General features: G+C 36.1%; 1 protein-coding gene and 1 pseudogene across 2 annotated transcripts; both read right to left on the bottom strand.

Moving 5' to 3' along the window:
* Nucleotides 1–206: 206 nt before the first annotated feature.
* Nucleotides 207–23,518, bottom strand: PPP1R2 (protein phosphatase 1 regulatory inhibitor subunit 2). 2 transcript variants are annotated; one of them, XM_029215020.1, is made up of 6 exons: nt 23,089–23,518; nt 12,983–13,090; nt 11,183–11,260; nt 10,539–10,639; nt 4,833–5,000; nt 207–2,672 (listed from the first exon to the last, which is right to left on the bottom strand). In XM_029215020.1, the coding sequence occupies exons 1-6, from the start codon at nt 23,208–23,210 to the stop codon at nt 2,626–2,628; spliced, it is 624 nt and encodes a 207-aa protein (XP_029070853.1). In that variant the 5' UTR covers nt 23,211–23,518; the 3' UTR covers nt 207–2,625. The 2 variants fall into 2 exon arrangements, with proteins under 2 accessions (XP_029070853.1, XP_029070854.1); XM_029215021.1 differs by having other exon boundaries at nt 10,542–10,639.
* LOC114891371 lies at nt 9,936–10,052 on the bottom strand (annotated as a pseudogene).
* Nucleotides 23,519–25,043: the final 1,525 nt, after the last annotated feature.

Here is a 25,043-nt window from a genome sequence, read left to right as displayed (position 1 = left end):
CATTTTCCTCACTTACAAAGTGCTGATAAGATACCTGTTCTGCGTGGTTGTTTTGAGGATTATATATTGGACACCTAGCACAATGCTGGGCAACTAAACAAACTACTCTGTCACAGTGTAGTTCAAGACCCTCTCCTGGTATCCAGAACATTTAGCCAATGGAACACGATAGCTGGGTAACAAGAAAATAAAATCCACACACAATCATCATATTACTGTATTTTATTACAATATGTTCGGTGTACTAATTTAAGAGGAAAAAATGTAAACAAAACGGAAGTCTAGGGAAAAATGGCACTTTGCTTTAATCTTCAATTTAAAGTTATTTTTAATAATCCATTTATACCATTATATGTCTCAGATTTTAAAGAGCATCATTGCTGAATTTCAGACTGAAAAATAAACAGAAAAGATGACATCAGAGGAGTTAAGCAGAGAAGAGATATTGATTAAAAAATTGAAAGTAAAATCTACTTTGGCTAGAACTGAACACTGACAGATAACTTTCTCCAAAGGAAAATCTAACTTGAGTCATGAAGGTCCATTTTTTGTGTAGTTCAATACTGTGTCAATTAGGAATTCATGACGATGAACAGTTTTACTCAGTCACATTTGACTACCTAAAATCCTACTGGGCATGCTATTTGCCATGTCTTATTCCTCTTACATAACTATCTACTTCCTGAAACCAGATATGCAAGTTTGCCTGTGATTTAAGTTTCAAGAAATAGTTTGTAGAAAACACCAAAAGGATCAGTTGTTAAAGGTCTTACCTTTTCTTCACTGTATAGCAGCTATTTCTACAAATAAAGAGCATGTGGATACTTTCTAAGGACTCGAAATGAGAAAACCAAAAACAGAGGTCTGTGTGCATGAACATATGTACACACATATGTATAAGCTTAAATACCCCCAAACAGGTTTAAACAGGTAAGAATACCTCAACATTCTAAATTCAGAAAGTAGAGATAAACATTGTTTATAAATCAGTAGTATTACTAGCTAATATGTTTTAGTTAGAACACTATACCTGCAGTTCAAAAGTACTGATTGGATTCCATTAAAAGAAAAAGACATTCAAATTAATAAAAACATTCTTCTAACAGCAAAGAATTCTCCCACTTATTTATTTTGACATATTGATATTTCTATAAACTTGCAAGTGGAAGAAAAGCTGTTCAATAAAAGCCAATTCATACATACATACAGTATACAGAAATTATTTTAAAAGTCTGTTCATATAATGGATTCCTTTGGTACTAACAAAAAATTAAGATACAAATAATTGACTAGAAATGAAACCATCACTAAACTAAGATACACAGGAACTGCACTTCATTTCAGGGAAGAAGTCCAAATCTTACTGTGTTAGAAGAATAAAGTACATTTGTCATAGTACACATTATGATATTCCCTTAAAGCAGGAACTATTTAAGGTTTTTAAATTTAAAGTGTTCAGATTTACTTCTGTCTATACATTCAGGAACTATCATCATATCACTGGTTACACACAATTCTCTCATCATGCAAAAAAAACCCCCAAAAGCCTCAGTTAGTTGTTTTCTAAGGTCTAATTAAGTCAAACAATAAACTAATAATAGCACTTTAATTAGCAAGCTGTAAATCACAGAGGTGTAGAAATTCTGCAGTTGAATTGTACTTCCTGTCTATAGTACTGCTGCTATTCAATCTATTTTCTCCATGTATTAGAAGAACTAATAGGCATTGATAGTCAAAATAAGATTTTCATTGTTGCAGCAAATGACAGAATATGTGAGAAAAGGAAAAGTTCCTAATGTCACGACAATCTTTATGATCCTTTATAAAGGTAAAGGATTCTGTGCATATGCGTGGAAAGGAGTAAGAAACAAAGGTAGGACGTTAAGACAAGTAGATAAAGGGAATGCTGAGACTATATTAGAATTATATTTATTTAAAAAACTGATCTGAAGTCTGCCCATCGAGAGTACAAAAAAAAAGTCAGAGCAGACATTAGTGCAAGTTTAACCTGATAATTTATTTGTGGAAAAAGCTAGTTTTGATGAGAAAAAGTTTAATCCTTTCCTTGTAAACATAAAAGAAACGCAACAGGAATTTTAAAGGTAGTATACCAGAAAATGCAACAGTAACTCTTATAATTCTTTTCAATTAAACAGACAAGTTGAAGATGCATGTTAAAATACTTTTCAGACTGAATATTCATCAGCCTGTATGATCTGTTGTTCCAATTGGATTTTGATTTTTAAAAAACCTAATTTTTTATAAGAGCTATCACATCTAGAAGTGAAGAAAATAAATTAGATCCCTTCTCCCTCCCCAAAAGATATTAACTTCTAAAGCATAAAAAGCTATATATCTTATACAAATTAACCAGTGTTCTTACAAAAGTAATGTAGTTTTGGACTGATGACATTATGCTGTATTTGTGGTGAAGTACTAGGCACAAGAATATATGTATCAATTAGGCATTTTCAGTCTATTTAGTCTCTAAAGTTATTTAATTCTTGGCAATATATAATAACTGGTACACATTTTGGTACTTAAGTCATGAATTGTAGAGAACAAGAAGCAGTATGTTATAGTAACGGTTTGTATCTGACAATTACTGTGCTGAACGAATCCCTTCTATGAGCTCTGTGATTTGTTTTGCAGTTGGTCACATGTAGTAGATCCTGCAATGATAAAAGAAAAAACAGCAACATAATTTGTTTGTTGAGTACTGCCAAACTTGGAACTACCTGAGCTAAAGTTTCCTTCCACTGTTACGTATGATAAACAAATAGAAAGATCTAAAAATCAAGAGATATTTCATACAGACTGATCAGTATGATATGAAAGAATCTGTATACCCCGTAAATAATATAAAGAGCAGAACAGGTGTATCTATTTAAGTGACAGGACAAATAGGTTTCAGGTTGAACACTTTTGTGACTAAATCACAGGTGGATAGCTAAGAGTTTATTACAACTCAAATATCCAGAACTATGAAAGATTTGTTTATGATATAAAAATGATAAAAAAATTTCCTGCGAGTCTAAACATGCCACATTTCTTTTTATAAAAACAGTAATAAAACAGGTGGGGATGGGCAGGAGTGTAGAAGAGGGGGAAAAGAAGGAAAATGATAAAAAAGTAATGGGTGCCATAGATCCTTGGAGATTTTAAAAGCTGGTAAAATTTTTTTAAGGGCCCAAGAACAGAAAATAAATAATGAACTTTCTTCTCTATGCCTTATTATGTAGTCTTTTCTATCTTTGTGGACGTTATTGAAGCGAAGCAGTATATACTCCTATGTAAGGAGTACTTCATCCCCACTGAAGAAAAATCGGCGTTAATACAAATTTTAATCATCTATTACACTTAAATGAAAAAAATGCATTTATGTGTTAAATCTGTGAAATCCAATGTTTTAGAAGCAGAGACAGACAAAAGGTCAGATTTATTTTTCAAAAGCTGTGGCTTAAAAAACAAATCCCTTTAATATTTGGCATAGTGGTGCTGGTACAAATTTCCATTGGCAAATGAAGGGTATTCCCAACGCTTTGTTAGAGTCGCTACAAATAGATACTGAAAGTCTGAGAAGAAACTGATGAAAAGTTATAACCCAGAAACATCTGCACTGAATATATAAAAAGAGATCACCAAGATATAGGTAACAGGGAAACAAAGACCAGCTAGGAGATAGGTCACCTAAAAATGGATAATAAATTTAAAGAGAGAGAAGAGAGAGACATACAACAATAATTACTCAAGATAAAGTTTGTTCAAGTTAAACAGACTATGGTGAATAAAATGGAAAGAAAATGCTGTATGAAACAAACTGAAACGCAAAAGCATAACATGGAATAACAAAAAAATATTGTCATCCTGCTATTATAATGAGCACAGTCATCAGGTTCTACCATAGAATCACTTATATTTCATATCTGCTCACCAAAACAATAATATAATAATTATTTACTTTCCTAAGACTTAATCATCCAAGGCACAACATATAAAAGTAAGTTACTAGGGAGGGTGGGAGGGAGGGATATGCAAGAGGGAAGAGATATGGGAACATATGTATATGTATAACTGATTCACTTTGTTATAAAGCAGAAACTAACACACCATTGTAAAGCAATTATACCCCAATAAAGATGTTAAAAAAAAAAAAAAAGTAAGTTACATCTCCACTCAAAAGCACCAGTTTGCAGCACAAAGAGTAGGTAGATGGGCACAAAATCTGCATTAATGGTATAGAAGATTCACCTTTGTTGAATGCCAGAATAACAGTTTATGAAAAATAAATAAATAAAATCAATTTTCTATGACTGATCGAGAGTTGGTAGGCTGCAATGGCTGCTTGTCTGAGACTTAAAACAAACAAAAATCAGCCAAATAATTTGTTGACCCAACAGTCAAAAGAATCAACACTGGAAAGACATGACATACTTTATGCTTGAAGGGATGTTAAAACAAATCTTCCATGTTAAAAACATGTTTCTTTAAAAAGTTTAAACCTTAATTGACATTGTTACGACAGACAAAATATGATCTGAACCATTAAAAACAAAGTATAGCTTAATATGAAGACAAACATCATTGCTTAAAGTCAAGTAGACCAAACAACATAGACATATAACATAACATATGGGCTTAAATCAACTCTGAGCATAAAAACATTATTTTGAAACTGACCAACAGGGGGTTGAAATTTTCTAAACTTTTGGCATAAAAAGTGAATTTTAGAAAAATTTTCTGAGGTTCTTCAAAGTTGCGAGCAAAATAAAGTATATTATTTAGGTACAAAGGACCACAAGTGTCTCAGTGATATTTTCAAAACACCTAACCTTGATTTGATTCTTCTGTATTCATGCTTTCTCCAGCTGCAGTCTCTGACATTTCTTCATCCTCCTCCTCATCACGTAGGTCTTTTGAAATTAATTGTCTAGCTAATTTAATATTCAGTCCTTCATTGTAGTGAAGCTTCCTTTTCATTTCAAACTGTCGCTTTTTTTCTACAAGATACAAAAAAGTAGGCGTCTTTAGCTCAAAGACTGGCAAACTACAGCCTGTGTCTATTTGGTAAGTAAAGTGTTATGGAACACAGTCACACTCATTTGCTTTTGTAATGCTTAAGACTGCTTTTGTACTCAATGGCAGAGTTGAGTAGTTGCAATAGAGACCATATGGCCCCCAAAACCTAAAAACTGTCTGGCCGTTTATAGAAAAAGTTTACCAACCTTTGCCTTAGATGCTTCAAGTACATCTTAATGGGAGACTAAGAGTAAGAGCCATTAGTAGTTATGTTTGTGAAGGAAATTTAAAGATATAGGAAAATTCTCCAGATAGAGTTGAATGGGAAAAAAGGAAAACTATAATACCATATACATACTGTGTACAAAGCCTGCGTGCATGCACATGTGCACACAGGCACAAAATAAGACTCGGCAATTAACAACCGTTAATTCTGGGTCAAGGAACTATGGGGTAATTTTAATGTTTTCAAGTTTTCTAGTTTTATAATTCAGAAAAAATTCCTTTAAAAAATTCTTATTATCCATTAAGAAATTGCCATGATTTAAAACATTGCTGGCTCTAAAGAGGGAGGGAGGGAGGGAAGAAGGGACGGGGGGAGGAAAAAAAAACAAACATTGCTGGCCTAAAAACATAACCTCATTCCCAGAGTAATTTTAAGAAAAATGTGTTATTAGGAACAGTAAAGTGATTCTAGACTATTCTTTATTTATAGTCTTCACCACAGAAACAAAAATAGCTATAAATCAACACAACTGACCATATTTTATCAATATATAGCACTTTAAAGATCAACTTTAAGAAATGTTATAAGATTTTAGAATTTCTTAGACCAGTAAATTGAAAGACAAAAAAGGAGTCGACATAAAATTGCCAACTGTTTATTTTGTCAAGAGCATTAAAAGTCATTCACCATAGGTTTATTATGGTATTCATAAAAATATTTTAATGCCAAAAAGGCGTAAGAGAAATCTCTCAGAATAAGGCTATTCAAAGTACTTTCTCTATGTCCCCTAATTCCCTCTATCGAACCCACATCCCCTGCAGTGGAAGCGCGGAGTCTTAACCACTGGATCGCCAGGGAAGTCCCTCCCTTTAAGTTTTTATCATCTATACTTATTTATGTTCTAAACACTGGCATTTACAGTTGTCACTACTGATCAGTCACTTTTCAGCCTCTATTTGGGTTGGGAGAAGGAAAGTTCCGAGATCAACATCCATATCATCATCCCATAAACATTTGTTGCAAACTACCAAGATCTTGCCAGCCATCTTTCTCCTTCTCTAAGTTACTTTTGTGATTTGTTTTACTCTTTGAGAGTACCATATTGTAGAAGAAAGTAAAAATTTTTTTAAAAAATCAATAAAAGACCAAATCCTCATGACTAAATTTTTAGTGATGACTTTCAGATGATGTAAAGGCCAAGATTAAAAAACAACAAAAAATGATTCTAATTGCCTCCAATACCAGATACATTTACTAAAAAGGTAAGGCTTTTTCTCAGTACAAAGTAACACATGTTCTTTTTCATGCAACTTAAAAGAACTTACAAAGTTTAAAAAAAAGCTAGAAACTTAAAAATCACTCAATCTCCACACTCAGAAATTATCATTAATATTTTATGACTCGACTTTTTTCTAAAAATGTATTTTTTATAAAAATGAATCATACCTTGTTGTATGTATATGCTGTTTTCTCACTTACTGTATAGTTAGAATGACAACGTCCCAGGAAGTCTCAGTTTATGCCTACTGTCTGATGGAGCTGTATTAGTGACCCTTTCACTCTTAAAATAATCCAGAGTTTAGACAATAAAGTATATGAAGATAGAGTAAAATTCTGCCACGTACATAGCAGGTCTACACAATTTTTAGAAGGTTATAAAGTAGTGAGTTATAATTTAATCCCCTAACTTGGTCAAAGGTTTCTGATTTCCCCCTTTGTATTTTCATTGTTTTTTATGATGTAATATACAGTTGACCCTTGAACAACGTGGGGATTAGGAGTGCCTACTCTCCTCACAGTTGAAATCCACATATAACTTTACAGTTCGCGCTTCATGTTCACAGTTCCGCATCTGTGGATTCAACCAACCGCAGACTGTGTAGTAGGTATTTAGTATAAGTGGACCTGCACAGTTCAAACCCATGTTGTTCAAGGTTCAACTTACATATTTGTGCATCTGTTCTATTATTTTCTCAACATTAGTTAGTGGGTTTTTTTCGTTTTTTTTGTTTTTTTTTGTGGTACATGGGCCTCTCCTGTTGCGGAGCACAGGCTCCGGACGCGCAGGTTCAGCGGCCATGGCTCACGGGCCCAGCTGCTCCGCGGCATGTGGTATCTTCCCAGACCCAGGCACGAACCCGTGTTCCCTGCATCGGCAGGCAGACTCTCAACCACTGCGCCACCAGGGAAGCCCTAGTTAGTGTTTTTTTAAACTGTGCCTTATAATCCTTCAGTAAGTTATAACCAGCATTTTAAAAAAATGAAACAAAACAGAATAAACTGGATAGAACATATCACATATAGTAAAGGTTAAGTAATGTTTTGTGAAATTTTAATTTTTATAATTTTATGTTTACATGTATGCTGAGTGGCACTTGGTAAAAAATGTTTAAGAAACATTGAAATAAAGCCTGGGAAACTGAATTGCTAGAGCAAAGAGTGTCATTTTCTTTTAAAGCTTTTGGCTCATATGTTGCCATATCGCCGTCCAGAAAAGCCAAACCATTTTTCACACCCACCAATTGTATATGAATAACTTATTTCTCCACATTCACACCAAAAGGGATATTGTCATTCTTTTTAATTTTTGTTGATCTGAAAGGAAAGAAAGGCACCACGACGCTGTTTTAATTTGTAGTTTCTTATTCCTAAGAGTTGATCTTACGGTATTTTTCTTTTGTCAATTATAGTAATAGTCTAAGAAGATGATTTCTTTTTAATTCTAAGAGATATTAAACTCAGTTTTGCTTGTTATATATTTTAGTTTTGCAATACTCAAAATTTATTATATAATTTATGCATTTATTTTGTAGAAAGCTAACATAAGTGGTCTCAACCTTCTCTGAATATTAATTTTACTTATAATCTTTGTATGGCAGAACAACATAATGCCAAAGAGTACAAAAATTTTCAGGTTTCAGGCCCAGTTCTAATAATAATCAACTATCCATGTGAACTTGACAAGTAAATTATCCTTTTTATACTTTCTTTGGCTATTTTTAAAAATAATGGAGAATATACCAATTATTTTAAGTTATTAAAAGTTAATATTTACTGAGTACTTACAATATGCCAGAATCAGTGCTAAGTGTCTTAAATTCTTTATCTCATTTAATACTCAAAAATGACTCCAAATATTTTTATAGCCCCCCATTTAGAAATGAGGAAACTGAGGGTCAGAGAAATTAGGCAAATTAGGTAAGTGACATACCTAGAGTACAAACTTAGATCTATCTGACTCCACAGCCAATATTTTAATTGTTATGTTACTAGTTACAAGATAAAATTTTCTTTTTCTTTTCTTTTTTTTTTTTTTTTTTTTTGCGGTATGCGGGCCTCTCACTGTTGTGGCCTCTCCTGTTGCGGCCTCTACTGTTGCGGAGCACAGGCTCCGGACTCGCAGGCTCAGCAACCACGGGCCTAGCCGCTCCGCGGCATGTGGGATCTTCCCGGACTGGGGCACGAACCCGTGTCCCCTGCACCGGCAGGCGGACTCTCAACCACTGCGCCACCAGGGAAGTCCCCAAAATAAAATTTTCTAAGAATTTCTTTAATAAACAAGGACGTTCAGACGTGTAATTTATTTAAAAGCAATAAACACCTGTATCAGTAACTCTTACTACTGGGAACTTGAACTTGTGAAACTGTAACTAGTGAAATGGTTCCCCCTGCTGGCTAACTCCTGGAACTACAATTTGAGGGAAAATCCCTTAATGAAACTGACAATAGAGGTTAATAAAAAATTCCCTGTTCTCAATAGATCACGTTTTCAGAGAATAAGGAATCAACAAACTCTAGGAACAATTTCTATCTGAAACCGCTTCAAAGGCCTTTGGGGTATATTTTGGGAAAATAAATCAGGAAGTCACTGAGGATAGAAGATAATATAATACAATTTGAGATTATGCTATATGTTATATTTCTTTCTTGTATAGCACTCAAACTATCATAGTTTTGTTCAATACACTACATTCTAAAGATGATAGGAGGGAATAGCAAATTGTACCTTTACAGCTACACATGACAAAGATCCTGACAGTTAACTAGCAAATATTCAGAATCTTAGTTCTAAAGTTTCTAAACTTCTTTACAGTACAGGTAGTTTCTGCATTTCAAGCCTTCAAGTAAACAAACTACTCGATCTCTTTTTTCTTTTTTGTGAGGGTGTGTGTTTTTCTTGCATCTTTTTTCCTATATATAGGCTTGGTTTTCCCTTTTAAAAATAATTGAAGGGACTTCCCTGGTAGTGCAGTGGTTAAGAATCCGCCTGCCAATGCAGGGGACACAGGTTCAATCTCTGGTCTGGGAAGATCCCACATGCCGCGAAGCAACTAAGCCCGTGCACCACAACTACCGAGCCTGCGCTCTCGAGCCCGTGAACCACAACTACTGAGCCCGTGAGCCACAACTGCTGAAGCCCGCGTGCCTAGAGCCCGTGCTCCGCAACGAGAAGCCACTACAATGAGAAGCCCGCGCATCGCAACGAAGAGTAGCCCCCACTCGCCGCAACTAGAGAAAGCCCACGTGCAGCAATGAAGACCCAACGCAGTCAAATAAATAATTAAAAAATAATTGAAAATAAACTATATAAGCAATTTTCAGTTCCTGAGATTATACATTCACATCCTTAAGCAACAAAGTGAAATATTTTCCATCTTTCCTTACCTCCACAGATAAGAACTATTACTTGTAAAAACAGGAACAATGAATAGGTAGCAATGCCTTAACTGTGTATGTACTGTGTGGGCTAAAAGAGCCTCTTTCATCCTTGTTGAGAGGGCTATATTTATCTCCTTTCCTGTGACACTTCTGTTCTTTCTGTTCAATGGGACCTAACAAAAATCTTTATTCCAAGTCTGACCATCTTGATTCATCTGGTAAGCTTCACCAATGCCTTAATACAGAAAAAGCACAAGCAACTGAGAAATTAGCTCTTACTGCTATCCACTTTAAGATCATCCAAACACTCAATGACCCTAAATGTATTAATTTAATAAATATTTACTGAGCATCTACCTGGTATAGATGCTTGGTACAAAGAAAGGAACAAAAAGTACAAAAAAAGGAACACATGTTAATTCCTTAACAGACAGTAATATTTTCTTGAAATGGGGGGGGTGTGGAGATGTCATACAGTAAACCCACACAAGTAGAATCTGAATTATAAAAATGTTGCTCCTTAATCTCCCACCATCCACCTCCTAAAAAGGAAAACCATTTGACAGTCTTCTATATAATGTATTTATCTTAGCAAAAATTATTAGCAATGCTAAAAGCAGTAAAAGAAAGAAACTACCTCGTTCTTCAGGTGAGAGGTCACTATCCTCATCTTCACTGCTTTCTTGTTCACGAACTCGACACTTTGGCTCCGAGCTTTCAGCAGCAGCAGTTAATCTATACAACAATCATTTAAAAAGAAATCAATACTGTGATAGTCTTATATTAGTTGAGTGTCTCACTCTACTTTTTAGTCTCATAAAAACATCTAAATATCATTAATATGCTAGCTATAACCTGATGAGGAACATAAAAAGCAAGAGAGTGGGACTGTATATAGAAACCATTTAAACAAGAAGAGTGGAAGTTGACAAACCCATGAACAGCAAATAGAGCTTTTTTTCAGGAATTCAACTTATTTTGCCTTTCTCACTTCTATCTTTAAAACCCAGGTGACAGGATATTAAAAAGCAAAAACAGAAAAACCTCCATTCAGGGAACTGACACAGGGAATCTGTGTACCAGCTTCTGGTTCTCAATCTACATACCTTGATTTTAACCTAGAAATAAGACTATGTAAGTTGCTATGAAAAAAACAGATAAACTTATTTATTTAGCACATGCTTTTTATTTACACTTGTACAAGTAAAGTAAAATGCCTTTAACTCTGCAGAATTAAAAACAGCATGAGAAAAATGCTTTATAGTCATCAATACTTACTTCCTAGCTAAGATATCTGGGGTCAGGGCTTCAGTGGTTTCTGAATCACTCAGTGCATCTTCATCATCACCTACCATACTAGGATGATAAGCACATTATAAATTAATACCTGAACTATAATTTTTCAAGCAGGAAAACAAGGTAGAGAAACATAATTCTATTGACTAAAAGTATCAATGTATTTATGGCTCTGTTGTCATCTTTGAAGTTTAATTTTACACTGTTTCTATTTGATGCAAATATTTAAAAGTATAGCACCAATCAAGAAAAGCCTTCAAATAATTTTAAAAAAAGAAAAAACATGTAAAAAAAAAAACCCCACTGCAACTATAAAAATAAATACTGAAAACGCGAATCATCTGGAGGGGAAAAAAAAAACTTCAGTTAGTCCATCCAGTGGCAGGGAAAAAATAATGCAAAAGAACCCTATCCAGCTTTAGAATATGTATTTGTACATCAACCTGAAGATAAGACACAAATGATCTATGCAGACACAGGTTAGGTAAAATAACAAAATTAGATCCTAAGACCTAATTCAGGAAGTATAAAAGCTATTTAGCTTACGCAATCTACTCTCTAACGAAATATTTGCTCCCCACATAATTGCGAAAAATGGTTACCTTTATTATTTAAATATAAACAGTTTTAAAATAATGGCTACAGCTATTTATTTTTGAATCATGTTTGATCTTAATTTTTTTAGGATAGTTATCTCCAACCAACACAGATAAGGGATGTCTACTACCTTTATTGAAAAGGAAGAAAGCATTGACTTTGGCTTCTGGTACAATAGAAGTTTTAGGTTACGTTTTAAAGTATATACCTGTAATTAGGAGAAAAATAAGGATCACTTTCATAAATGATATGTCTACTTCTTTCCTCAAGCTTTATTAGTACTGAGTTTCAGTATCTGTACCTCCTATTTCATTATTTTTCTCCCCTTGTCACAATCATGTTAATTCTTGTTTTTACTGTTTTTGCTATTATCAAGTTATCTCAACTTATCTTCCAAAGTTTCATCCATTGATTTAAAACAGAATTTCTTTAACTCTATTTTAATAGTAACTTCTAGATTTATATTGTTTTACTTCAGTGACAAATACAAAATATTTCAGTCCTGAAAATCCTTATTTTTTTCAATACAATCTGGGCATGATCTGAATTAGGTATTTCTAACTTATTTAGAATCTCATTATGTTTATTGGTGCCTTATTTTTGTCTTCATACTAACTACAGCCATACACTATCATTTTACAACTCATTAAAAAAATGATAATGAGTCATTTGAGTCTGGAAGACTCAAAACTAACAATTACAATGCAATTATATGAACTACAATATCATGTAAGTTCAAAAATAAGGACATGAAACAGTAGTAATGTCCACTTGTCTTTGCACGGATTAAAAAAGAGTTACCATCTGTGAAGTTATCCCTTTCTGCAAAGAGAATGAATAAGCCCCTGCCACCTACTTAGGAAGCAAACAAGCCCAGCTCTCATCTTCCTTTACAAATAGATGACTTTAAGGAAGGCAAAGTCACTTTGTATATATCATTAGCTGCTAGGGACCACTGAGGTGCAATGAATAAACATTTACTACTATAATTATAATGTAAAAAATGGATTCCATAAAGTTCCATATTACTTTTACTATTACACAAAAATATGCAGTTATTAATTAGTGTTCCAGTAACAAATATAAAAAAACAGACAAAGATTCAAATCATCTGTTATCCAGAAGCTCACGTCAAATGCAAAATGGAAACAAGTCAAAAAAGGAATGCTGTGTACAAAACATTACCTATGGTAAGGAGTGCTAGGTTCATCTATTTTCATTAAACCATAGTCTTTGTCTGCTGGATGATATGTCGCCAGGATGTTCATTTCATCCCACTTCTGGGACTTTTTACTACAATAAGAAGAAAAAAATTTTTTCCTCAATGTAGTGAAAGATACAAAATGTACACATCTAAAATTCACGAACATCCAAATCCCACATTGCAATTTCTATTTGACTGCTAACTTCTATTTTTACATCTACTTTCTTGGAACAGAAACTGACTTGGGTAAAAGCCATAAGTAACTACAATAAAGTGTCAGTAAATATTTTACAGAATACTTAGTGCCCACATATTAAAAACACATTACAGTTGTCCCTCGGTATCCTCAGGGGATTGGTTCCAGGACTGACACAGATACCAAAATCCAAGGATGCTCAAATCTCTTCTATAACATGGCGTAATATCTGTATATAATCTCTGCACATCCTCCTGTATACTTTAGACCATTACTAGATTACTTATAATGCCTAATACAATGTAAATGCTATGCAAATAGTTGTAAATACAATATAATACAATGCAAATAGCTGCTGGCACATGGCAAATTCAAGTTTGGTTTCTGAAACTTTCTGGAAATTTTTTTTCCAGAATATGTTCGATCCATGACTGGTTGAATCTGAGGATGCAGAACCTGTGGATATGGAGGGGTAAACAGATTCTTCACCAGGCATTCAAAAAACTATTACATTATGACATGTTTAATCTTCATCTGGCCTATAGAATAACAGCAAAAGCTGGAATTTACACATTGCCTGATCTCAGTAGTTAAGGATTTTGGATCTACGATATATTTTTAATAGTTTGATAAAAAACACAACAGCAATATTTTCCTTGGCCTAATTTTTTTTAGCAGTATCTATAACAATCAAAATAATCATAACATAAAACTACAGAGAAGACCTCATTTAAATTCAGATACCATTAATAAAGATTTAGATTACACATAAAATTATACCTCAGTTGTTTTTTTTAAAATTTAGAAATATAACGATTTGCTGATAAATGGTTTCAGATCACCTGGAATAAATCTACTTAAGAAAACTAGAAATGCTTTGTAAATGCTTTATGAACATCCATTAGTGTCCATTCAACAAAATATTTGTACAACTACTAAGGTGCTCAATAATTAAATGTCTTAATTAGAAATCCTTATCTACTCATTAAACAGGACATCAACAACCTCTGTGCCAGCCAACAATCTGTTACATATACAATTTGTGACTTGGTTATATACTTAAAAATAAAACTACCTTAAAAAAAAATCAATGTAGACTTTACACAGATTCAAATCATCCTTTCCATATTTGCTCAACATTGGTGAGGTTTTACTGCAGATATTTTCAATTTTCCTAAATCTACCAATACCTGGATCTTGAACTGCTCTTGAAGAAAGACATTTTTAAAATTTTAATATTATATTCTCTTCTCCATGTTCTGAGTCACCTTAAAAATTACATGTGCCCACTCGTGGCAGTTGAGCCTGACTTTATGTTCTTCTGCTTTCTACCATAAAGGGCCCACAGTGTCCCCATTTAAGGCTAATCACTTTTTTCCTTCATATTTTTATTGTGGTAGAATATACATAACATAAAATTCACCATTTTAACCATTTTTTTTTTTTTGCTATTCGCGGGCCTCTCACTGTTGTTGCCTCTTCCGTTGCGGAGCACAGGCTCCGGACGCGCAGGCTCAGCGGCCATGGCTCACAGGCCCAGCCGCTCCGCGGCATGTGGGATCTTCCCGGACTGGGGCACGAACCCGTGTCCCCTGCATCGGCAGGCGGACTCTCAACCACTGCGCCACCAGGGAAGCCCCATTTTAACCATTTTTAAGTGAATAGTTCTGTGACATTAAGTACATCACATTATTGTTTAACCATCACCATCATCCATCTCTAGAACTTTTTCATCTTCCCCAGCTGAAACTCTGTACCCAATGAACACTACCCCTCACCCCCGCCACAACAACCATTCCATTTTCTATCTCTAAGACCACTCGAGGTACCTCTTATAAGTGGACTGATACTGTATTTTTCCTTTGTGGATGGCTTATCTCACTTAATGTCTGTATGGTTCATCTATGTTGTGGCATGTGTCAAAATTTTCTTCCTTTTTAAGGCTGAATAATATTCAATTGCAGACTAAGTACTATTAACTACAACTTCCTTTTAAGCCTACTTACCCTTAGTTTTATCAAGAGGCAAATGTTGGCCTAGATATACTCCACAGGTGACTGCCACTACAACTCCCATTCCCGCCCCCCACCAAACAGAAGTTTCTTCACCATGAAAAAATCAAAATCTTAAGTTTATAAGAAGCTAAAAATTAATGGGTCGTTTATTTTTAAAGCACAGAAGTAACATTTCTTCTTCAAAAAACTGCTTTTTTATTCATTCAGCAAGGTACTCACCTGAATTTTCAACTAATCAAACTTAAATGTTGCTAGTGTGTGTATGTATATAACACTTGATTGAACTAGACTGTGTATATAGATGTTGCTTTAAAATAGTATTGATTTCTTTAGATGCCTAGTTTCTGACCAACAGAGTAATAGTTGGTCTTGTGGCAAAAAACAACAACAGTAACATACAACTGGGAGATAGATGTTTAAGGTTCAAGTTCCACTTACCCTTCATTAGTCCTGTTACTACAGGCAAGTCCAACAAACATTCTCTCTTGGGCTGTATTTACTCTACATGGAAATTATAAAAAATGGAATTTTTAGGATTTTTAAATCTAAAGTTTTGTTACAAGTTTGGAAACCATATCTCACTTAGCACTGTGAGAATGGCTTGCGATAAGGCATTCTGAAAAAATGTTTAAATTGCTTATGTATGAATGCCTTCTCCCACTGTCCCACAAGTCAAAATTTAAATGATTTTGAAATATTTATGATCTGCTACAGAATGAGTTTTTCTAAAAAGCAGTCAGTTTTCTATTTGACTAAATCTACAGTTTCAGATTTGTATTTTGCTAAATAGCTCTATTATCTACAAATTTCTGTAAATTTAGAAAGCAAATGATTTAGGTCTTCTCATGGTCATATTCTACATAAGGAAACTCACAGTGAAGAGAGATACACTTTAAAGATTTTAGACAGCAGAAATGATCAAGAAGCTTCTGATCAGAAGGATAATTAAAGACATATACAAATTTTAAGAGAATTAGATTAATTTTGTAAAGAAAGCAATTCAATTAATAGACAAAGGGAGACCCATTATATGGTAACTCAATGTTCCCTCCTGATAGACAAGGCCTCTGAAATGATAAGCCAGAGTTAAGTCCGAGTCAGAAACACAAAAGCACAGGTAAACGTTTCAAAAAACCTGTATTAATACAGTCTAATTAAGATTCCCTATTAAAGATATTGTAAAAGATAACTAGCACATATCTATTTATATAAAGTTCAAGAGCACGCAAAAACTAAAATGTATAGGTATGTATACTTAGGGAATTGCTGTAAAAGTCAGGATAGTGATTATATTACAGGGGAGGAGGAGACTGCGATTGGAAAGGACAGGAGACATTTCTTTTCTTTCTGTTTTTTTTTTTAAATATTTATTTATTTATTATTTATTTTGGCTGCACTGGATCTTAGTTGCGTCATGCATGAGGGATCTAGTTCCCAACCAGGGATCGAACCCGGGCCCCCTGCATTGGGAGCGTGGAGTCCCACCCACTGGGCCACCAGGGAAGTCCCAGACAGGAGACATTTCTGAGGTGATGGAAACATTCTTCTTCTTGACCAGGATGGCGGTTACAGGGGTGTTTGCTTTATAATTATTCCTTAAGCTTTAAAATTACATCTAATACACTTTTCTGTATGTGTATTAAATTACAATAAAATATTTAAAAAATAAACACATACAAAATGACTTTGTTAGGTGTGTCCTAATCTCAAAGTAAAACAAGCTACTTCCTAAGTGATGCTAGCAATATTGAATTAAAATGACAATTTATCATCATTAGAAGAATGAAGATGGCCCTCTGAAGTTACAGAGGTACCCCCGAACACCCTGCAAATCTGTTCTGTGAGACAATGATAGAAGAAAAAGAACTGAATTGTAGGATATAAGAAGAAATGATGTTTTCTTGAAATTAAGGATAAAATTGAAAAATCACAATCCTAGTACCTTAACCCACTAACAATTTTGATTTCTGTATATTCTTTCCACTCTAACATACATGAAAAAATACCCAAGCTATTAGTATATATAAAAATATAGACAAAACAGTATACGTATAGTATATATAAAAATAGCTTCTATATCAGTATATGTATTTTATCATAAGCTGCTTGTATTTTCTAGTCTTTATCTTTTTAATATTACATGCATAATATTCAATAACAAACTATTTACCTAATATTAGATATTTAGATTGAATCCAGTGTCTTCCTACTTAAAGTAAAGCAGAAATGAACATTTGTGCATATTGTATTCAATGACTTTTCAGGATAATTTGCTAGGACAAGCATATCTGGGTTAAATTTATCAAGAGCTTTGTAGTTCACTCCATGTTGCCATATAGCTTTTTTTTTTTAAAAGAGGACTATTTGTAATGTCCCCAAATAACTGCCAAAACTTTGCAGGATTGGGTATCTGTGTGTGTTTTTGCCACCTGAGAGGTATGAATTGATATTTAAATGCTGTTTTATGTTTCTCTGCTCATTACCTAATAAATCATATGAAAAAATGCTTATTTTACTTTCCTTGTGTGAATTGTTTACATCCTTTGCCTATTTACTGGAAACATTCTCATTGAGTGAGTTCTTTATTTCTACATAAATGTAAAGAACTCATTCAAATTTATGAGAAGGTTTAAACCACATTATATATAACTCAAAGATATATATAAGATTTAAGCTATATTATATAGAACCACATTACATATAACCTAAATTTTTCCCATTCGCTTGCCATTTAGTTTACTATCTACTATAAACAGAATTAAAGTTTTATATATCCAAAGCTTCACTCCACATCTTCACCACAATACTAAGAGGAAAAGAACCTTACAACTGTCAAGATCCAGAGGAGATATTATCTTGCAAAACCATGAACTTTCAGTAAGGGCATAAAACAACAGACTCCAAAGAATGCTGGAAATTCTTAGGAGGAAAGTAATGAAGTCGAAGAAACTGTCGGCAGAGGACACTGGATATGGAAATTAGCATCTCTTAAATTTTGGTAGAATTAACATCAGTTGAGTAACAAAACCCAAGGAGTGAACTTGGTTTATTCCCAATACTACCACAAGCTGTTCATGTGACCTTCTTTGGGCCATCATCTCCACTTACAAAAAATAGGCACAGTACCACTTACACTGAAGATCTGCTGTGAGGGTGAAAGCACCTGCTAGTTTCAGCTCCCTCCTCCCTCTTGGGTGATTGGTTTTCCGGCAGCCTAAATCTGCACCAGAAAAAGTCACCAATTCTCACTTTCACTTTCATAGCTCATATGATGCCATCTCAAAGACCTACTCATACTTCTTGTTGCTTGTGACCTTCTCGTTTTTACAGTTTTAGCTGAGTTTGGAGTGGGAAGCAGGATTTTGCTTCAATGTGTTAAACTTTAACCCCACATTTCAAGAAATGGTTCTTTCTTAAATGAAGATTCAACTTCTGTAGGTTGACAAAGTACAAGCCTTTGAAGCTTGAACAATTAAACTAAGACTTAAAAATAAAAGCAATTAGTAAATAAAAGGTCACTTTTGGAAAACTTTACTCAGTGGGCCTTTGACCATATTCCATATCCCTTTATAGGCAGAAAAAGACAAAGCTGAAGCATGCTTATATAAAATTATATTAAAGGAAATTAATTTAAGCACAATTTTTCCAAGCAGAATTTGCCTACATTACCTAAGACTACTAGAGAATTTGAATTGAACACAGTGAATCCAAAGCATACTGTGTACAACAACCCCAAAAGTGGGGAAAATTAGATTTCTGTATTTCTAATAGAATAAGACCAACATTTGAGGGTGAGGTATGGGGTTAAACACTTTACATTTAGTAACTCATTTAATAATTAAACTAGGCAGGGATATAATGAATAACGCACTGTAAGTCACAGAGCTAATAAGTAGCAAAGGGGATCTGAACCCAGGCAATCTGGCCCCATATTAATCACTAACCTTCTAATAAGATAGGCTTTAGTAACACAATATTTTCAACAATTCCAAGTGAACATTTTTCTCACTTCAATATTTCTGAAAACAGAATATATCTTAAAATGGATGGCATCTTAAAATTGGCAGTATTTTTTTCTTTCTTGGTGCTACCTAAAATCATGGTACATCTTAGAATCAATGGTGTCTTGTTTTTGATGAAACACACGTACTTACTCACTAGATCTGTTATGTCTGACCTTCACAGGTTGTTCACTATATTCAAAGTATCCAGAAAGAATGGGAATTCCACAATCACAGTGATGACAGTGGTGTTCTAATTAGTTGAGCAGGGTGCTGCAATATACTGACATTATCTATGCCTAATTATATGGATTTACAGACTATATCCAGTTTTAATTGAACTAACCCTCAAAAAGTGGTACCTGACAAATGGTACCTGAAGAAACCACTGAAGATAACAGTACCAATGCAAAGTACAGAGAATAAGAAGATAACACCACTGGGACATTAAAAAAACAAAAAGGTTGGACAAGAACTGTATAAAAAAAATCCTAAAGACTACGTGAAATACGGCAGTATATAAACCTTACTTTAAGTATATATTGAATCTTGAGATATTATCTAATGGTAGTAGTATATGTATATAAATCATAAACAAACATATTTGAAACATATTTCAAGTTTTTCCTACTAAAATGATGCACAATCAAAAAGTTTAGAGACCAGTGGAATAGCACAACTCATGACTTAAAAAAAAAATCCCTTAGTAACATCTCTTTATGTTAAATAAAATGTTCTGTTAAATTATATCCTCTCACAACCTGATGGCGTTGGGGTAGGGAGTGGTTTGTGCAGAAAAGGGAAACTACCACTGTACTTCACATGATAATGGCACCAATGAAAGGTATGGTTATTCGTGGATTCTGTATTTGCAAATCTGACTACTTGCCAAAATTTATCTGTAACTCCAAAATCAATACCTGAGATTTCTCTGTCTCTCTGACATGCATAGAGCAGGGAAAAATTTGAGTTGTCTGATGCACATGTTCCCAGCTGAGATTAAACCTTGCTTCAGCTCTCTTACTGTAAATGTGTCCTTTTTATCTATTTAGTACCATGTTTTTTGCTTTTTTGGTGAATTAGACATTCAAAATGGCTCCCAAAGATTGTGCTTAAGTGCTGTCCAGTGCTCCTAAGCCCAAGATGATTGTTATGTGTCTTATGGAGAAAGTATGTGTTAGATAAACTTCATTCAGGCATGAGTTACATATAGTGCTATTGGCCATGTGTTCAATGTTGATGAATCAACAATATGTATAAAATTACGTGTCTTTAAACAGAAACAGAAATTTTAAAAGGTTATGGACTGATTGGTTGATGAAAATGTTGTGGCCAGAGGCTTACAGGAACCTAAGTCTGTATTCCCCCTAGGAGTAACAGTTCAGTATTAACTAACTCAGTGTTTGTGGTGATTTTATAGAGTGTCACTACTGAGAACAGTGAGAACTGACTTAAATCCCCGGTCATTTTCACATTAATATGAGATTATTTTACTAATACTCTGGTTCCAACATTTGAAGTTAGACCATTACACCGTACTTTTTAGTTTCTGAATTTTAAGTGCATTGTACTTGAAAGAGCTATTTCGGTCCTTTATACATGAAAGGGAAAATACTGGTTGTACTTAAACATTACAAAAAGTTTGTTTCAAATGTGTTCACCTATACTTTCATTGTTTCTGTTCAAAGAGGCTCTCATAAAGTCACTAATATTGTTTGCATGAGCTGTGCCATAAATAATAATGTGTACTGTATTACGAATAGAATTAGTTTATTTCCCTTCCAGTCAAATAACACTTACCATGAAAAAACCCATCCCCTTTTACTACTTAGAGCTAAACATCATAAACCTCAATGAATTAGGGCTTGGTAACTGCCTTTGAAGACAGGACTATAACCTCCTAATTTACATAAGTCAAAGTCAACTGCCTTGCAAAAGGCCCCCTTTAAGTCAATCTGCCCTGTTAGCAGCTCCTAGAGAAGGAGCAGCCCTATGTAGGTGAGACAGTCTAGTATAGTGGCTTTCCAGGCAGAAGGACCTGGAGGTAAACCCCCGTCAATTACATAAAGAGGCCAACACACAGAGTGGGGCCACCAGAAATTACAGCAGACCAAAGTTGAGAATAAACAGAAGCAGCAGCAAAAGACAGAAGAAAGTAATAAGCTACTTGGTAGCCAAACAAAAAGAAGCTCGCACTGGAGAATAGGTAAATAACTTAAATGCTAGTGAGAACCACATTCTTGCCGCTGAACACCCTGAAATCATATAAAAGCCTTCCATAGTTTGTTTTGTTATTAAGACTATCTTGGTCTTCCAGTTATAGCTTTGCTCTGGTAAGATTATTTTCTTAATCCCATTACAACACCCCCCCCTTCCCATATGAAGTGGCTTACCCCAAATAGAGGTTTGAAAATTGCATGTTGGAGAACGTAAGAGAGTCAAGCATCCAAAAGAGAGTGGGAGTAGGAGAGGTGCTAGACAAATTAAGGTCCTTTCCAACCCCCAAAGCCCATGATTCTGAGCTGTGATCCTACTTAATGTTTTCCTCTAGGTAACACAAATCCCCATAAATTTACCATCACCAAACTGTAGTTCCTTTTATAGCCCTAAAATGATCCTTTTGAACAGGTGTGCCCTAGTTCCAATATTCAAAGTTTTCGGGAACATCCTCATTTTAGCTTTATGACTTCACAGATTTCAACAACTTTTCTTAGGCCTTACTTCCAGAATGTAGAGTCCTTATGTGTTTAGTATCTTAGAACACCCAAGCCCCCGAGGACTTCTAACCCAGTGTTGTATTTTACACTATATATATGGTTTTGCACCTTTTTTTTTTCCCCATTGAGGACTGCACCTTGGATATCTTTCTCTGCGCATTAACATCTATTTCATTCTTTTTAAAGGCTGGTCTGTTTTCCCATTATACTAATGTACCATAATTAATATTTCACCAGTCCTTCTTAAGGGACCTTGGGTTGTTCCCAATTATTTACTATCACACACAATGCTATGGGTCAACATCTTTTCACATATGTATTTGTGAGTATGCAAAAGCAACTAAATTATCATGGGATCATTTTAAGTTGGTACTTTCTGAACTGTTCTGAGCTTACATATGTCTTTCAAGAGGAACAAAGACTAGAAAGCGCTCAAACTCTCATTGCAGATGCAAAAATAATTAGCAATAAGTAGCTTTCCATTAAATATAGATCAGACTGGGAAATTTTCGGTTTCTTTTAATGCAGAGATAATGACAAACCAGGACCCAAGAGAGTGAATGGGGCATGATTCTTGTGGTAATGTTCACCTAAAAAGGAACGACTATGGCAGAAGGGCAATTAGAAAAATGGAGAAATTATCTCTTTTTCGGAGGAGTCTCTTATTAGCTTGCGAGTAGATCTTAAAGGGCTCCCAAGCCAAGAAAATACACTTTACTCATTGAATTTAAGACACTCCGATACGAAGTGAAGAAATAATAAATGCTTAACAGGTGAAGCTTTAACTTCAATTTGATTCTTTAATATTCCCAATTTCCAGAAGCTCAAAGATCATGGTGTATGTTTTCAAATTATTATATATGCGTATATACTTAAAACCCACACAACAAACGTCATAGCTCCTGTCTTCTTTATAATCACTCCACCCCTCAGCCTGGCCGGCGGAGGGAGACCCGAGCGGCACAAGGGACGCATCTACGCAACCGCCCCGCCCGCCCGCCCGCCGCGCTCGGTGTCCGGGGTCGGGCTGGGGGTCGGCAACAGTGCCGGGGGTCGGCAACAGTGCCGGGGGGCGGGGAGGGCGAGGCCGCCCAGGCGGGGAAGAAGGGGCTGGCCAGGCCGACCCGGGCGACGATGGCCGTCCCTCGCGGCTCTTACCTCAGCTCTTCGTCGACACTCCTGCCGGGCTGTTCGGCCGATGCCACCACAGAGGAAGTCGTAGAGCTCTTGTTCTTCAGGATCCCCTTGATGGGCCGGTGCGAGGCCGTCGAGGCCGCCATTGCCCGTCGCTCCGGCGGTCGGCTCAGCGTCGCTGCTTGGCGCCGGGTACAGGAAGGAAAGGGCTGGGCGCGAGCAGAGACTCGCCAGTCAGCCGCCAAGCCCGCCTGGGGCTGAAACGGCCGCACCTGCTGTCGCGGAGACAGCCACTAGAGTCGTTGTCACGACACAACGACTCGGACGCTCTGGCGTCCAGCCGACGCCGCGTGGCTAGCGGGCCTTAGCGCGCCGGGCGTCCCTTACAGCACCCTAGGCCACCCGCACTTTATCCGCGGCCCGCGGAGAGAAGCCGGCCTAACGCCGGAGCGACGCCGACTCCAAACCCAAACCCAAGCGGGCCCGCCCTCTCGCGATATCTGGGGAGGGGCGGGGGCGGGGCGAGAACCATGTCCATCTCCTCGCCCCGCCCCTTCCCGTCCCTCTCGGTGAGCTCTCCCCTACCTTGGCTGGGGCTCTGGGTGAGGAAACGTTCCGAGAGGTTTCCGGCTGGAGTCTGTACCGAGCTGTACTTCTCTCCAAGCACCCTCGCTCCCACAATTTCATGAGGTTCATATTGTTATTTCTGTATTTTATAGATCTGAAAATTGAAGCTCAAAGGTGACATCATTCGCCAAAGATATTAACTGACTTTCAGAGAAATGAAGTATGTCTCCTCTTTCCTTCCACTTAACCAGCATAAAAAGCTTAACTATCCATTATAAAATCATGAAATATCAGCATTGGAATGGTCCTTAGAGACCTATTGTGAGATCATAGAATACTGACTTTTATGAAATCATAGAACATCAGCATTAAAATAGTCTAACTTATTTTTACCATTGGAAAAGCTGAAGGAGAGAAGTGACGGGACCACCACTGTCACACGGCCCATCCGTAGTGTGTGGTCATAGAAGTTCAGACTTCTGCTTCTAGTCTGATGTTTCCCCATTTTACCACATTCTGCCTCTGTGTTGGTAATCTCATGGAAGGTATCACTGGCAGAAGTTCCTAGAATTGTAGTTTATAATCTTTCTCCCCCCAGATCTTGGGGACACACTTAGTGTAACCAGCTGTCCAACACTGGGTGAAACAGGCCAAAAGCCTAGGGGACTGTCTAGGTCTTTGTAAGATGAGTCCCAAAAGAGAAAAAAAACAAAACCCTCCAGCACACACTCTCCGCATGTTATCTCTGCCTGGGTGCGAATGAAAGATAGCCGGGAGAACCTTGATGAGAGAGAAGAGACCTTGAGGCTCTAAGGTGCCAGGATACACGTGTTTCCCAGTGGTGGGTGCTGTGACTGTTGTGAGGAGAAGTGGGTTCTAGGGAAGGGCAGGAGTTTGAAGTCCTGGGAACACTCTGGGGGCTAGGCTGTATCTAAAGTCAAGCTCAGGTCAACAGAGGGGGTGGTGTCCACTCCAGCCACTCAGCCTCTCTCCATGCAGCGCCACCACGGGAGTTGTACCGGTGGGAAAAGTGGAAGGCTCAGGAATTAAGCAAGTTGCCTCCTGTTATGGGTTGAATTATGTCCCCCTAAGTTATATTGAAGTCCTAACTTCCAATACCTTAGAATGTAAACTTATTTGGAAATAGAGTCATTGCAGATCTAATTTGTCAAATTAATATGAGGTTGTACTGGAGTAGGGTAGGCCTCTAACCCAATATAGCTGGTGTCCTTATAAGCAGAAGGCCATGTGAAGACAGGGGACTGGAGTGATGCATCTACAAGCCAAGGACCACCTGGGGCTACCCAAAGCTGGCAGAAGCATGGAGAAGACTCTCCTTTCGACATCTCAGAAGGAACCAACCCTGCTGACATTTTGATTTTGGACTTTTAGTCTCCAGACTGTGAGATTAA

The sequence above is a fragment of the Monodon monoceros genome, unplaced genomic scaffold, assembly GCF_005190385.1.
Source record: "Monodon monoceros isolate NGI ecotype Baffin Bay Population unplaced genomic scaffold, NGI_Narwhal_1 Super_Scaffold_11, whole genome shotgun sequence".
Lineage (NCBI taxonomy): Eukaryota > Metazoa > Chordata > Mammalia > Artiodactyla > Monodontidae > Monodon > Monodon monoceros.
This window is presented reverse-complemented; position numbering and strand designations above follow the sequence as displayed.